This window comes from Balaenoptera acutorostrata, chromosome 4 (genome assembly GCF_949987535.1).
Source record: "Balaenoptera acutorostrata chromosome 4, mBalAcu1.1, whole genome shotgun sequence".
In the NCBI taxonomy this organism is placed as follows: Eukaryota; Metazoa; Chordata; class Mammalia; order Artiodactyla; family Balaenopteridae; genus Balaenoptera; species Balaenoptera acutorostrata.
Window position 1 is genome coordinate 151,620,982 of NC_080067.1, and position 15,283 is coordinate 151,636,264.

The 15,283-nt window shown below is 57.2% G+C and overlaps 1 protein-coding gene across 4 annotated transcripts; it reads right to left on the minus strand.

The window, feature by feature from the left end:
- Window positions 1-1,581: 1,581 nt before the first annotated feature.
- C4H21orf58 (chromosome 4 C21orf58 homolog) lies at window positions 1,582-14,507 on the minus strand. 4 transcript variants are annotated; one of them, XM_007172632.2, is made up of 9 exons: window positions 14,313-14,507; window positions 13,467-13,527; window positions 12,703-12,776; window positions 11,727-11,891; window positions 7,941-8,052; window positions 3,229-3,350; window positions 2,643-2,878; window positions 2,187-2,249; window positions 1,582-1,662 (listed from the first exon to the last, which is right to left on the minus strand). In XM_007172632.2, exons 1-8 carry the CDS (start codon window positions 14,370-14,372, stop codon window positions 2,204-2,206), a joined length of 876 nt encoding a protein of 291 aa, XP_007172694.1. In that variant the 5' UTR covers window positions 14,373-14,507; the 3' UTR covers window positions 1,582-1,662; window positions 2,187-2,203. The 4 variants fall into 4 exon arrangements, with proteins under 4 accessions (XP_007172694.1, XP_007172693.1, XP_007172696.1 ...); XM_007172631.2 differs by lacking the exon at window positions 1,582-1,662 and having other exon boundaries at window positions 2,148-2,249; XM_007172633.2 differs by lacking the exon at window positions 1,582-1,662 and having other exon boundaries at window positions 2,178-2,387.
- Window positions 14,508-15,283: the final 776 nt, after the last annotated feature.

A 15,283-nucleotide genomic window follows, 5' to 3' on the forward strand; every position in this document is an offset into this window, starting at 1 on the left:
CTCTGGTTCAGTAATTTGCTAGAATGGCCCACAGAACTCAGGGAAACACTGGTTTCTTACAAGGGACACAGATGAACAGCCAGATGGAGGCGTCCATAGGGTGACATCTGGGAGCTTATGTCCCCATGGAGCTGGGGTGCACCCCCCAGATGTGTTCACCAGCCCCTCCTGAAGCTCTCCAGCGCCCTCAGTCGCCTCGTTAGCGCAGTCACGAATCACAAAGGCTTTCCGATCCCCGTGCCAGGAACCAGGACAAAACCAGATAGATATGTTGTCTTCTGCTGCAGTATCACGCCATGCCACCACTGTACTCCCGGCACCTGGACCCCAGAGTCCGCCTCCCTAGCAGCCCCACCCTCACTCCCAGGGCCTGCTCAGACCTCTTCAGCTTCCCCAGGTTGGCATGCATCGGGGTGCTTTCCCCCCGGGCCCTCCTCAGCAGTGACCGCCCGTCCTGCAGGCCCCCCCAGTGGTGGCCTTGCCGGGCTTCTCCCGGCCCCGGACTCTCCCGGACTCAGGAACATGTTTCCTTCATCCCGGTTGACCCAGCAAGGCCAGGTGTGCAGTCGTAGGAAACAAGTACGTTGGTCTCTGCCCCTGGCTCCTGACATGGGGCTCCTTGTAAATTCCCAAGTGACAAGAGCACCAGGAGCCCCATTTGTCCTAATAAGGTGACTCTGGGTGACTCCTGGGCGGAGGCTGGTCGCCAGGAAGACCAAGCCAGGATGAGGACCTTGGAGCTCACAGGGCCACCCCACGCCCATTCTCCAGAGTAGGGAGGGGACTAGAGACGGAGTTACCCGTGGATCAGGCCTCCATGCAGTCCCCGCAGCATAAGGCTCGGGGGGGCCGGGTCGCAGACACATCCACATACCAGGAGGGTGACACAATCCACTCCACGGAGACACAGGTGGCAACCTGGCTTTGTGACGGGTGTCTGAAGCGAGGACAGTCCTGTGGGACTGAGCCCTTAACCTGTGGGATCCGACACCATCTCCAGGTGGGTGGTGTCAGAACTGGACTGAACTGTAGGACACCCATGTGGGGGTCACAGAGGACTGCTTGATGTGGGGAAACCCCGCACATGTGGTGACGGGAGTGAAATGTTCTGTGTGCAAGTAAAGGAGACTCACAGGTGAGAAAGACACAGGAGGGAAGAGCGGGGTTTTCCCGACTTGGGCGATAAACAAAACTGAGTTTTTCCAATTTACCAGACCATCCAAAGATGATGAACTTCTGTCAAATCTCTTCCCTCTATTGAATTAATAATTACGTTGAGAAATAAAACCAAAGGGAAAAGCCATGTTAGAAGACGTCAAACTGGGAATTCCCTGGTGCCCACCCACCCCGCCGCCCGCAGGCCGCAGTGCTGGGGGAGAAAGAAAGAAAGAAAACATCAACGTGAAAATAAGGAAATTGGCTCAGACGTTTAGCTGCACGTTTAACAAGACACCAGCTGTCTGTTGAGACGAGCTGCACTCAGGCACCTAGGCCGCGGCCCTCTCCTCGCTGGGCAGCTGCACGGGGCGAGGTCAGCCCGGGGGGAGCCTGTGTGCAGCCAAAGGGCAATTCCGAGGTCATCTCGCTTCCTCCGATGAGCCTTCTGGCAACTGCGAGGGTCCAAAGATGCAAGGCCGGAGCAGGGCTCCTGCTCGTGTGGAACTTGGGGAAAGAGACGATGTATCCCAAAAGGGGCCAATGAAAACATGCATAATACTTGAAAATGGCATTTGCGAGAAAATTATATTAAAGCATCCAGGAAGCATAATTCCACCAGAAAAAAATAAAAGCGGAGCAGAGAGTGGAGTAAAGGTAACTCGTCCCGTGGGGAGAATCCAGACAGAGGCAGATGGGAGACGGCCCTGCCTCGGCCCGGCCTGCGGTGCTTTGCTTCAGGAGGAGAAGCTACGTGAGTGAGCCAGCCTGCAGCTCTGCCCTCACACACACACCAGGCACATGTCCTGCGGCTGCTCCTTTCCTGCGAGGAGCCGGAGCCTCTCCCCTGGGCCACCGGGCACCACGAGTGTCGCTCTGCTCATGGCGTTTCCCCCCGGGAGGTTTAAGCTCCGTGTGGCTGCATCAGTCGACCTTTTCTCTCCTGGCTCCTGAGCCACGTCTCCTGATGAACCCCCGTGTCTCCTCGTGACCCTCAGCCCCCTGGGGGAGCACGAGGGCCTGCCGCTTACCCGAGCCCGCCGTGGGGTCACAGGCCTGGAGCCTGTGTGGGCAGGACGCCGTCGGACGCCGCCCTAAGAGGAAGGAGCGTGTCTCTGGACGCAGCTGCTGCCCTGGTCTGGCTCACAGACACCATGCTCAGGTGGGTCTCGCCGCCAGGGCTCGGTGGGGACCCTCACAGCCGGGCTTATACTGGGCCCTCCCCTGCTGGGCTGGACAAATGACCCGCGCCCCGGGCAGCTCCCCTGGGAGGAGGGCATGGGGTCCACACCCAGGCGTGGCAACTAGGACTGAGGCTGCCATGGTTACCTCCCACGCCCAACCCCTCCCTCAGGAGCTGGCAAGGCCTCCCCAGGCTCCTGCTGCAGCTACAGGCCTGACAGAGGATGAGGAGGGGCGACCCAGGCCCTGGGGTCCTCCCGCCCCGCAGGCGCAGGAGGCTGGCCTGGAGCCCAGCCCGGACTTACGTGCTAAGGGCGGCCACTGAGGGACCGGCCACGTGCCACATGGTGGGCAAGAAGCTGGCAGCAGGAGGGAGGGCAGTGGCGGAGACCACCGGGGGCCACGTGGAGTAACCCGCCGGGGAGGCAGGAGTGGGGCTGGCCTGCAGCGGGGCTGGGGGCGCGTAGTGGTAATGGTGGTGCACAGAGAGCGGCTTCTGCCTCTTGGCTCGCAGGACGGCGGGGCGAGCCCACTGCGGGTCCTCAGCATGACACACACCAGGGCGTTTCAGCGGGCCCCCCGCTGCTCCTGGGCTCCCCTCCCCCCCACATGGCTCCTGACTCAGGATGGGGTCAGGGTCAGAGCAGCGGTGGGCAGGGGTCCAGGAGGGCAGGAGGGTGGGGGGCAGGCTCCAGCAGAGCTCATCTGGCTCAAGGGGGCCTGAACTGCGCAACCCGTTCCTCATCTGGGTGGGACTGGGGGCGTTGGGGAGCTTCAAGCTGGAGCACAGAGCCGGAGCCAGAAATGTGTTTCTCAGAGCTCCACAGATGCGTGGATTTCTGGAGGAAGAGCCACCAGGTCCTCTGGACTTGGCTTGGGGGTGGAGCCTACCTGTGGGGGGCGGCGCGGGGGCGCGGGCGCGAGCGCTGACGGGGGCAGGGCTCTGAGCATCAGGTTCTGCATGAGGATCTGGTGCATCTGTGCGTTCTGCATCAGCATCATCTCCGCCACGTCTGAGGGAGGGCACGGAGGGCTCGGTCACGCACGGATGGCCGCCGATGACCGGGCCGCTCCTGGCACGGAACTCAGGTGGAGCAGACGCAGAGCTCTGCGAGCAGGCGTGGAGTCCTGTGGGCCTGCGGGTCCCAGGCCGTGTTCGCAGACGTGTCCTCTTGAGCCCTATTGATGGTAGAGCCTTCTTGCTACTGGATTCCTCACGTGCGTCCGCTGGGCTGCGTGGTGGCCCCGACGGTATCCACATCCTAATCCCCAGGACCTCTGAATGTGGTCTGACTTGGAAAAAGGGTCTTCGCAGGTATGATAAGGATCTTGAGATGAAATCACCCAGGGGAGCCCTAAACCCAAGGTCAGTGTCTTCCTGAGCGAGAGGCAGACAGAGATCTGAGACAGAGGAGGAGGCAAGACACAGAGGAGGCGGGCAGAGGCTGGAGGGACACCCAGAGCCCCAGGAGCTGGAGGGGCAGGAAGGACCCTCCCTGGGCGCCTTCGGAGGGCGCACGGCCCCGCCACACCTTGAGTTTGGACCTCAGCCTCCAGACTGTGAGCAGACACATTCCTGTGGTTTCAGGCCACCCGGCTTGTGGCGCTTTGTTGCAGCCACCCCGGGAAGGTAATATATTCACCAACTCAGGACACTATGAAACGCTAATTTTGGTCAGTGTGGGACATAAATGTTGCTTCTTTCCACAGCAACTAGGCCCTGGAAATTAGGTGGCCCTCCAGGCTCTGTTGGCCTCACCAAAGGAAGGCGAGCCTCTAAGGACCACTCACACTCGCAGCCAAGCAGATGGGGCCTGCAGGCCTGGGGTGGGGCTTCGGCAGGCGCTTTGGGGCTGCGGCTGCAGCAGACAGCCTCCCACTCAGGCCGCTCTCCCAGGCCTCCCTGAAGGTGTGGACTCGCCAAGCCTCCACAATCATGCGGGCCAATTCCTTAAAACACGTCTTTCTTGCTGTATTACACACCCTGCTGGTTCTGTTTCTCTGCAGAGCCCTGACTGGCACAGATGTCGGTACAGGGCCGGGGGGCTCTGGGGAGGGGGCCAGAGCCAGACTGCTAGTGCAGAAGCTGAGTCTGGCAGCCCCACAGGGGGCAAAGGCCCTTGAGGAGACCCACGTGGGCCTGGGCCTGGGGGCAGCCCCGCCCACAGTGAGCCCTCTGAGAGGGAACCCTCCCCATCAGCCCTGCAGGGTCCCCCCCAAGTAAAATCGAGCATGACAAGATTAGTCAACAGATGGGGTAGAGAAATGGACCCACATCTACAGCCTCACCACAAGGGCACACATCAGTGCAGTGGGCAAACAGTCTTCAATAAAGGGCAGGGGGTCAAATTGGTATCCATGGCAAAAATAATAGCATTGATCCCTAATTCACAACACACACAGAAGTCCATTGCAGGTGGATCATAAATCTAAATGTGAAAGGAAATACAGCCGCAGAAGAAAATACAGAAGAACGTCTTCCTGACCTTGACGGGTAAAGACTTCTTAAACAGGACACAAAAGGTACCAACCATAAAGAGTAAAGCCTGAAAAACTGAACTTCACCAAAATTGAGAACTTCTGTTTATCCAAAGACACCACGAAGAGAGTGCAAGGGCCACAAAAAGGACTTGCTGTTTGCAATACATATGTCAAAATGACCCATTTTTAGAATACATAAAGAATTCCTACAAATCAATAAAAGAGGCAGAAAACCTGAAAGAAAAATGGGCAAAATACTTGAATGGGAACTTCACAAAAAAGCATATTCAAATGGCGAAAAATATATGAAAAGGTGAAGTGCAAATTAAAACCAGAATAAGCTACCATGACCTGCCCACCAGATTGGTGAAAATGAAAAATTCTGAAAACATCAAGTGTTGGTAAGTTGCTGTGGGCAACCGAAATTCTCCTCCCCTCCCGTGCGGTGTACATGGGTACAGGCACTTTGGAAAACCGTCTGGCAGTATTTCCTAAGCAGCCATCCCATCCCCGGGTGTGTGCCCCACAGACACGAGCACGTCCGTTCACCAGAAGGCACACGGAGCAGCACTGAGGCTGTAGCCCAGCTGCACAGAACCGGAACGCCCCACCCCCCAAATGGGCCCACGGTTTGAGGGGCTGAATAGTGTGGTGGCTAAAGAGTGGCCCCAGCGATGTCCACACCCTGATCCCAGAACCTGCGAACGTGTTCCGTTACACAGCAAAAGGGACTCGCAGATGTGACGAAGTTAAGAATCCTGAGATGGGATGGAAGCGACCTGAGTCTCCACCCATGGATGAAGGGGTAAGTAAAATGGGGTCCATCCACACAGTGGGATATTACTCAGCCTTAAAAAGGCAGGATGCTCTGACACAGGCTACAACATGTATGAACCTTGAGGATGTTATGCTCGGTGACATATGCCAGACACAAAAAGACAAATACTGTGTGATTCCACTCTTACGAGGCATGTAGCCCAATCAAAATCAAGAAGATGGAACACAGACTGGTGGGCGCAAGGGGCTGGGGGAGGGGGCTGGGAAGCTGTTCCCCAGGGACAGAGTTTCAGTTTTACACGACGGAAAATTCTAAAGATCTGTTGTACAACAATGTTGAATATAGTTAGCACGACTTAAACATGGTTACGATGGTCAACTTTATGTTATGTGTTTTTTACCACAATTTTTTAAATTAATTTTTTTAAAAAGGATCTTCAGATAGGGAGATTATCTTGGATTATCTGCGTGGTCCCAATGTCATCACAGGGGTCCTTAGAAAGTGTTGGGAGAAAATAACTATCAACCTACACTTGAATATCCAGCAAAACTAGTGTTTAAGAACAAGGGGAAATAAAAAGAAGGTGAACACTAAGGGAGCTTCAAAAACCTGTCCTGCAGGACCTTGTAAAAGACTTGTTCCCAGATGATAGGAAGGGATTCCAGAAGGACGGTCTGAGATACAATAAAGGGTGAGTTAATTCAAATGTATTTTTTGTATGACGTTATACCAGTGTCTTTTCTGTGAAGTTTTCCGAAAAGGTAGAACTGATGTGGAGAGCAGTCACGGGGAGTGGGGTGGGGTGAAGCTCCAGAAACCGCGTGTCCAACGTCATAGGAAGCAGCCCAGCAGTTCTCCAAAGGGGTTGTTGTAGTACTTTTGAGATTCCCTATTTTTACATTCAAGTATTTGATCCAGTTGGAATTTGTTTTGGTATAAGGAGTGGGGTAAGGAACATGACTTTACTTTTCTGAATAACTAGCTACTTACTGACTGTTTCATTTTTACCAGTGATTTTAAATGCACTTTTTAAAGGCACACAGACACTTGCGCGTGCACGCACGCACACACACACACGCACAGGGTATGCTGGGTTCACCTCTACACACACACACACACACACACACATGCACAGGGTATGCTGGGTTCACCTCTAGAGCCTGACAGTCACTAAAGTTCATCTGGAAAAACCAAGGAGGGTGGTGAGGAGAGACCAGCGGGCTGTTCTCTCTGCACCTCCAGGCCACCTTCGTGTGTGTCACGGTGAGAACGGTCCCCCTGGGGAGCTGCAGGCCGCCATGGACCAGGCCTGGCATGTACCACGTACACGGTGGTGCTACAGTCACAGGGACAGAGTTGAGAACACTCATCAGGTGATTCTACACACAAGTCTGCCTCGGACTCTCAACACCTCCCATCGTTAGGGAAACGCAAACTACAACCCCAGTGACCGACTACCACCCCTACTAACACGGCTGACCGCACCACATGCGGGCGAGGGTGTCGAGGAACTGGACCTCTCACACATGGCAGTTTTAAGCACACACCTGCCATGATTCAGCCATTCCAGTCCTAGATATTTACCCAGGAGAAATAAAAATGTACATCCAGACTCAGATGTGAGTGTCCATGGAGCTTTTGTGGTGATAACCAAAACTAGAAATGACCCAGATGTTCATCAGCAGGTGAAAGGATAACAAACCAGTCCATTCACACAATGTAAGGTCACTGGGCAATTTCAAGGAGCCATGGTTTGCTACGCCCAACAAGAGCGATGAGTCTGAAAACAGTGCCACTGAGCGAAAGAAGCCACACAGAAAAGAGTGCATACTGTGTGATTCCACTCATACAAAAATCTAGGAGACGCAAACTGACGCAGAGTGACAAAGCAGGTAGGACGGCGGGAGAAGGCGCCTGAGGTGATGCCGTGTTCACTGCCTTGATTTAGTGATGGGTTCACAGGTGTGTACAGGTGTCAAAACTATCAAATTGTACACTTTAACAGTGTGCAATTTATTCTATGTCACCTCAATAGAGCTGTTCTAAAATTCAAGTATTTAAAAGTTACTTAAAGAGAAAAAGCAGTTTAACCAAGGGTTTTTGGAAGCTAATCACTGGATGAGTTGGGTTGGAACACAGTTCTTTCAAATCTGAGTCCAGGCTTCTTCCCTCAGGGATATCCATCAGTGAGGATTTTTCAAAGTGAAATTATTTTCATGTTGGTAAATACATAGCTTCAGTTGAGTAGTCAAAAGCTGGCCCTAAAATACTACCCTGCTTACAAAACTATTTTTTCAGTAGAGAATTGTGTAAACCAATGACAACATTCGTTATGAATACTTACCTTCCTTGATGCTTCCTGACTGCTGAGTGGGGAAGGCCTGGGGAAGGGGAATCTGTGCGATGAGTGGCTGCTGAGGCAGCTGCTGGATGATGGTGGTGGGAGGTGGGGGTGCCTAGAAGAGCCAGACGACCCATTACTTGAATGTGTCCCAGGAATAGTGACCTACAGAACCACCCACCACCCATCCACCCACCATCCACCCATCCATCCAACATCCACCCGCCATCCATCCATCAATCCATCCCCCATCCATCCATCCATCCATCCATCCACCCACCATCCATCAATCCATCCAGCCAACATCCACCCACCATCCACCCATCAATCCATCCCCCATCCATCCATCCATCCATCCATCCACCCATCATTCCATCCCCCCATCCATCCATCCATCCCCCATCCATCCATCCATCCATCCACCCATCATTCCATCCCCCCATCCATCCATCCATCCCCCATCCATCCATCCATCCATCCACCCATCATTCCATCCCCCCATCCATCCATCCATCCCCCATCCATCCATCCATCCATCCACCATCCATCCATCCATCTACTATCCTTCCACCCACCATCCACCCATCAATCCATCCATCCACCATCCACCCATCCGTCCCCCATCCATCCATCCACCCACCCATCCATCCATCCATTCATCCACCATGCAACATCCACACACCATCCATCCATCCACCCATCCATCCATCCATTCATCCACCATTCAACATCCACACACCATCCATCCATCCACCATCCATGCCCCCATCCATCCATCCACCATCCATCCATCCATCCATCCACCCACCATCCATCCATTCACCCACCATCCATCCATCCACAATCCATCCACCCACCACCCACCACCCATCCACCCACCATCCACCCATCCATCCAACATCCACCCACCATCCACCCATCAATCCATCCCCCATCCATCCATCCATCCATCCATCATCCATCCATCCATCCATCCACCCATCATTCCATCCCCCCATCCATCCATCCATCCATCCATCCATCATCCATCCATCCACCCATCATTCCATCCCCCCATCCATCCATCCATCCATCCACCATCCATCCATCCATCCATCCATCTACCATCCTTCCACCAACCATCCACCCATCAATCCATCCATCCACCATCCACCCATCCATCTCCCCATCCATCCATCCACCCATCCATCCATCCATTCATCCACCATCCAACATCCACACACCATCCATCCATCCACCCATCCATCCATCCATTCATCCACCATCCAACATCCACACACCATCCATCCATCCAACATCCATGCCCCCATCCATCCACCCATCCACCATCCATCCATCCACCCATCCATCCATCCAACATCCATGCCCCCATCCATCCACCCATCCACCATCCATCCATCCACCCATCCATCCAGCCATCCACCCACCATCCATCCATTCACCCACCATCCATCCATCCACCCACCATTCATCCACCATCCATCCATCCACCATCCACCCACCATCCACCCATCCATCCACCCATCCATCCATCCATGCATCCATCCACCACCATCCATGCATCCATCCATCCATTCACCCACCACCCATCCATCCACTATCCATCCACCCACCACCCACCACCCATCCACCATCCATCCATCCATCCATCCACCCACCATCCGTCCATCAATACACCCATCCATCCACCAGCCATCCATGGGGGACTTTAAATGAGAAACCCTAGAGGTTAAACAGATGGCTGAATAGATAAATATTTGAGTCTGGGTATCACTTAGGACGTGGAATGTTATGGACTGAATGTTTGTTCCCCCTCAAATTCATATGTTGAAGCCCTAACCTCCAAAGTGACTACATTTGGAGATGAGGCCTATGAGGAGGTGATAAAGGGAACGAGGTTGTAAGAGTGGGACTGTAGTCTGATAGGGCTGGTGTCCTTGTAAGAAGAGAAAGAGACACCAGATGCTGTCTGCCCCATGAGGATACAGTGAGACGGCGGCCACCCACCAGCCAGGAGAGCGCGCTCATGGGAACTGCATTGGCTGGCACCTTCATCTGGGACGTCCAGCCTCCAGACTGTGAGAAGGTAAACGTCTGATGTTTAAGCACCCAGGCTGTGGTATTTTGTAATGGAGCCCAAGCTGAGTAAGACATGGTGTTTTTCAAGTTTCCCACATTTCCCGGCTTTAGTGGGCTAAGCTCATCCTTGCTTCCATTAATTCTGCTTTAATAGAGGCATCCAAGGATCTTGGCTTGGAAATACCCTCTGGCTTCCCTCCTGAGTTAAAATAAATGCACAAAAATTTTGGGCGCATACCAGATGTTGATTTCTATTTTAATCCTCTTCTGGATGCACAAGGCCCTGCCCTGTCCCTTCTCTCTCGGTTCACAGAAAGGATGGCATAGACCAGGGTTGGCAAACTTCCTGTAAAGGGCTGGACAGTGTATCGTTCCCGCTTTGTGGCCACGCGGCTTTAGTTGTAACTGCTCACCTCTGCCTTTGTAGCTGGAAAGCAGCCCCAGACATGTAAGCACTTACTAACCCTGAGATGTGTGTTTCATATCATTTTCATGTGTTACAAACTATCCTTCTTCCCCTGACCCTTTCCCAAGCATTTAAAAGCGTGCCACCCCTCCCGGCTCACAGGCCGTCCTGACCCAGGTGGCAGCCAGCGTGACCCGTGGCCACAGTCGGCCGCCCCCCGCACACCACCCCCCGCCCCGCACAGACCAGCAGGCAGTCCCAGCGGCGGTGCGGTCGCGGCAGAGGGGACCTCCTACCCCAGAGTCTCTGGGAAATTCAAGGCCCCTGCTTGCTCTCGTGGTGTCACTGGGGCTGAGACTGAAACACCCAAGCATGACTGGGCCTGAGGAGCTGCAGTGAGTATGAGCACGTTTGGGACTGGGGGAGCCTCCAGAACCCACACCCTCAGCCCACCATTCCTGGGGCAAAGGGGGCTCCGGGGGCTCTGCTGGCACGCCCCTTCCCTCTCTGTTCCCTCCACATGGGCTGCCAGGTCCCCTCCCAGAGGATAAACGCCCTCCAGGTCACGGACCCAGCCTGTGGGCACCACCAACCTCCCTGGCCAGCCGATCCAGAACCTTCTCAACTTGGCCCTGCCCACCTCCTGCCTTGTCTTCTCCTCATGCACTCAACCCCCGAGGCCGCAGCCCGCCAGGCACCAGCTGCCACCCTTCCTTCCTCTGGGCATCCAGCTGCCCCCGATACAATCCCTTTTGCTTAAGAAAGTCAGAGTTGCTTTCCATCGCTTGTAACCCAGGATGCTGAATGTAGGCGTGAGGATCTCAGAAGTGGAGCAGTCTTCCACCTTTTACAGTTCTGCCCTGGAGACTAGCGGCTAAGCTTCCCCAGTCATTATGAGGTTTCGGAAAGGAGCTGACACACTTCTTCCCCAAATTCAGGCCCTCCTGATACTGAAACCCCCTAATACTTCTGCTCCTAGCACAAAGGTTAGGACGTGGGGCAGAGCTGGGACCCCAGCCTCTCACCTGTAATGAGGAGATAAGCACCCCCTACCCCCAGCCAGTTCTCAGAGCACCTGTGAGGCCTGATGACACACATGAGCCCCGACAGAGCCAGACACGGACTGCAGCCACTGCCGCCGCTTAGCCCACGGCCCCTTCCGCGTACTTCCCTAAGGTGCTGAGAGAGGCGAGAGACGGAGGTGTGGAGACGCCGCCATCCCTGCTTAAGTGAGAGGTCTCTGGGGGCGTGGCACCCTCCCTGCGTTGGTTCTGCCCCCCAGATTCACCGCGAGGAAGACTTACCGGGTGTTGGGTGATCTGCGGTGGGTCCAGGGTGGGTGGGGCCGGGGAGACAGCGGGGTGGACGCCCACGGGGGGCACCTCTGGGGGCAGCACTGACCCACGGGCTCCTCCGTCCAGCCCCCTCCAGGCGCGGGCCCTGGAGACCTCTTCCAGGAGGTGCTGTTCCTGGAACGCCAAAGCAGAGCCTGTGCTCGGAGGCGGGGAGCTGTGACACCCGGAGCGGGCTGGCGTGTCCCAGGCCCTCACCCCGCCTGGCACGACAGCGCCAGCGCACAGGCGTGTGGCCCCCTGTGGAGGAGCGGCCCCAGGACCACCTGCCACCCCCGTGCACCAGGCTCCCTCCCACCCGACCCGGGCGCACGATCAGATGGTAGGCCTGGGGCACAGCTGGGTTGGAGTTGGAGCCAGGCCCTGGAAGCAAAGCCTGAAGGCCCTTGCATGGTGCACACAGGAGAAATTGACCCCAAATGACATTTTCCAGCCTATAGAGGATATTCTGTCTCTCCAGCATGCCTCCAGGTCGACTTCACTACAAAGCAGTGAGTTTATCACAACTATCGTTTGGACCCGAACGCACCCCTTCCCATGGTCATTCCCTGCTGCTGGTGCCTCTGGTTTGGATGAAGCCTTGGTCATCTTGGAATCCCACTTCCGGGGGAACCGGACCCTTCACACGGCATTTCCACCTCTGATCGTGTGCAACCAGAGCAGTGTTTTTCAGCTAACAGCCCCCTGCGAGAGCCCAGCCTAGGGGAAACAGGCGAGTTCGCCTCTCTCCATGGAGTCCGTGACTGGGGAGTGACGCCCCTCAGCTGCTCAAGTCCATCAGCTGTCCACCCCCAAGTCGCAAACATCAGAACCAGCATGGGTTCCAGAAGGGCCCCCACCTCCACTGGCCCGTGTTTGCTCTGAGCTCAGGCCGCAGTTTCAGCTGCAGCGAGCTCAGGCCAAGGCTCCCTGTGGCCGCATGGCCTACCCAGAGTCTCTGCAGAAGGTCCTTCCTCATCCGCAGAGCGCTCCGCAGGGCGGCCTCTGGCCCATCCTCATTTCCTGGAGGGAAGCGCGTGCTTCAGGGCTCAGCACTGCGGACCCCGGCAGCGCCCATCCCCGGGACCTGCACGCCTGTCCCGGAGAAGGAGGGAGGTGCCTGGGGACGGAGCTCGGGGGGCTGCCCCGTGGGGATTACGTGGGCAGTGGTGGGGGGCATTCGGGGAGCTCAGTCTCTCACGAGGGTCTGTCTTACTCCTGGAAAGGAGCCGGAAGTTGCAGAGTGACCATTTCCCCTGGGGCCCAAGCACCCTGTTGCTCCTGTGCCTTTGCCAGAAAGTCCCTCGGGCTCCACAGGACGCGGCGAGAGGAAGGAGGCCCGCACAGGATTCGGGATGGGGCCGAGAGCCCAGCCTCCTGTCACCTGGAGCCACCCCGCAGCCCCAAGCGGCCTGGAGGCTGGCGCGGTCCACGGAGCCTCAGGGAACGGCTCCTGCAGCGTCCTGGAGACCACGCCTCTGGTGGTCCCTGAGCTCCTTTCCTCTGGGTGCACGGGCCTGCCCCTCCCCCCAGGCCTGCCGCCTCCCCCTAGAGCTGGTGATGCCCGGGCAGCCTGTCCTCTGGGGTCCCCACTCCCCCTCCAGGAGCCCCCACTTCCCTGGCCCGTTTGTACTGTTCCATGTTCTGCGCTTGTCCTCCATAAGCGGAGGTTGCTCCGGGGCCTGCGCAGCTTCAAGCAGCCCGGGCTCTTACTGGGCGTGAGGTGGGGGTCCTCAGAACCCGCTTCCACATCCTCGCGCTCCTGCTTCAGCTTCTGTGAGGAGAAGAGAGCAGGACGAGCAGCGTGCTCCGGGCGCAGGCTCGGTGTGGGGGGCCAGGCCGGGCGCCAGCGCCCAGACGGAGCGGCTGGGAGCAGGAAGCGTGTGAGGCGGACCGCGGGGCAGTAGCCAGGGTGGGACCCGGAGGCCACGCTCCCCATGCGACGCACACACGCTCCCCCCTGAAACCCCCAGGCCCCTGCAGGAGGCCGTCTGAAGAGCCTGCCCAGGCCGGCCCTGTGTCCTGACCACCCTGACTGCCGCACTGAGCCCTGGGCCGAGCAGCCGCTGTCTGGGCCAGTTCTGGGGTGAGCCCTGCTGCCCCTGTGGGCAGCCCTCGGGGGCAGAGGAACAGAGCAGGCAGGTGAGGTGGGGGGAGCCGTGAGGAGCCAGCAGACCCTCGGAGGAGAAGGAGGCCGGCCTGAGGGCGTCCACTGGCTGCCCGCCCCAGGCCTGGCCGAGACGCCGCACCCGGTAGGGTCTGTCTTCCCTTAAACTCGGAAGCCGGGAGGCCCTGAGGCGGAGTGTCAGGGCGCCCTGGCAGCGCTCCAGCCTGGGGGTGTGGGCCTGCCTCCTGGCTGCAGAAACTGCCAGGAGAACCTACTTGGTTCTGTACAAACACAAAGAAGAAAAACCAAGGAACCACAGTTCTTCACTACGAGGCTAAAACCGCTGAAAAGGGTTTTGCTTTGGAAGTGGGCTCGTTACAGGTATAATCTTACCTTTCAAAGCTGTGCTTCTGTAACAAGCTGTTAAAAACACGAGTGCCCAGCTGTCTTACCTTCTCCAGGAGTTTCAGGGTCAGCCGGGTCAACCGATCTGCCACCGAGGAGTCCAGCATCCTGGGGCCACAGGAGGGGACGCCGCGGGCCCACCCCCTCCCCGTCTCAGTTCCCTCTGGAAGAACTGCTCAGCCAGGGAGAAGCAGCCCAACCCTGGGGTCACTGAAGGAATCGCACGCTGGGCTCGGTTTACCTTCTGGCCTCTCCGGCCAGAGAAGAGCTTGGGGGGTGGGGGTGGCACACGCCCTGGACGCACCGTGTCGGGCATTGCCATGGTGGTTGCTAGGAGCCGCAGACATGGCGAGGCCCGGTTGCCAGGTTTCCACTGAGAGTCCTTCCCAGGCCCCGCCTGTCCCCATGCAGGGGTTACCAGTAAACACTGCTTATCCCCAGGTGTGGCCAGGCGGGGCTCCTTGGGAAGGAAAAAGTGGGCAGCAGCTGGGGCCCGAGGGGTAGAGCGCAGCCCTGGCGGGGAGGACAGAGCCCAGAGGATGGGGTGGGGGAGGAGGCATGGCATCCATCCCCCACGCACCACAGGGGCCTGCCACCCCTGCCCTCAGTCCGTTATGGCCTCCAGGAGGCCAGCAAGCCCCTGGCCTTTCTTAGGGATCCTCCCAGCCAGACGGGAGTAAAGGCCAGAACCCTGGAAGACAGGGTGCGACCACCACCTCCCTGCAGACTTCAGGAAACTCTGGGTGGCAAGGGGGTGGCACCAGGGGGCTGGCCAATGAGGTGCCTGGGGGCTTCTGGGTGGGGACTCAAGGTGGGCTCACCCCACAGGCACCCAGCTGACACCTCAGAGAGCATGGGGCCGCCCCGAGGCACCTCCCCTCAGGGTGGATGTGATTCCAGCAGGGGGACTGCCCAGCCGGGACCCATGCCCAGAGAGGGGCAGGGGCACCTGGGAGGGGGACCATCAGGGGGTGACCCACCTGCCCGGCAGAGGGCATGTCCACAGGGCTGGCATGGG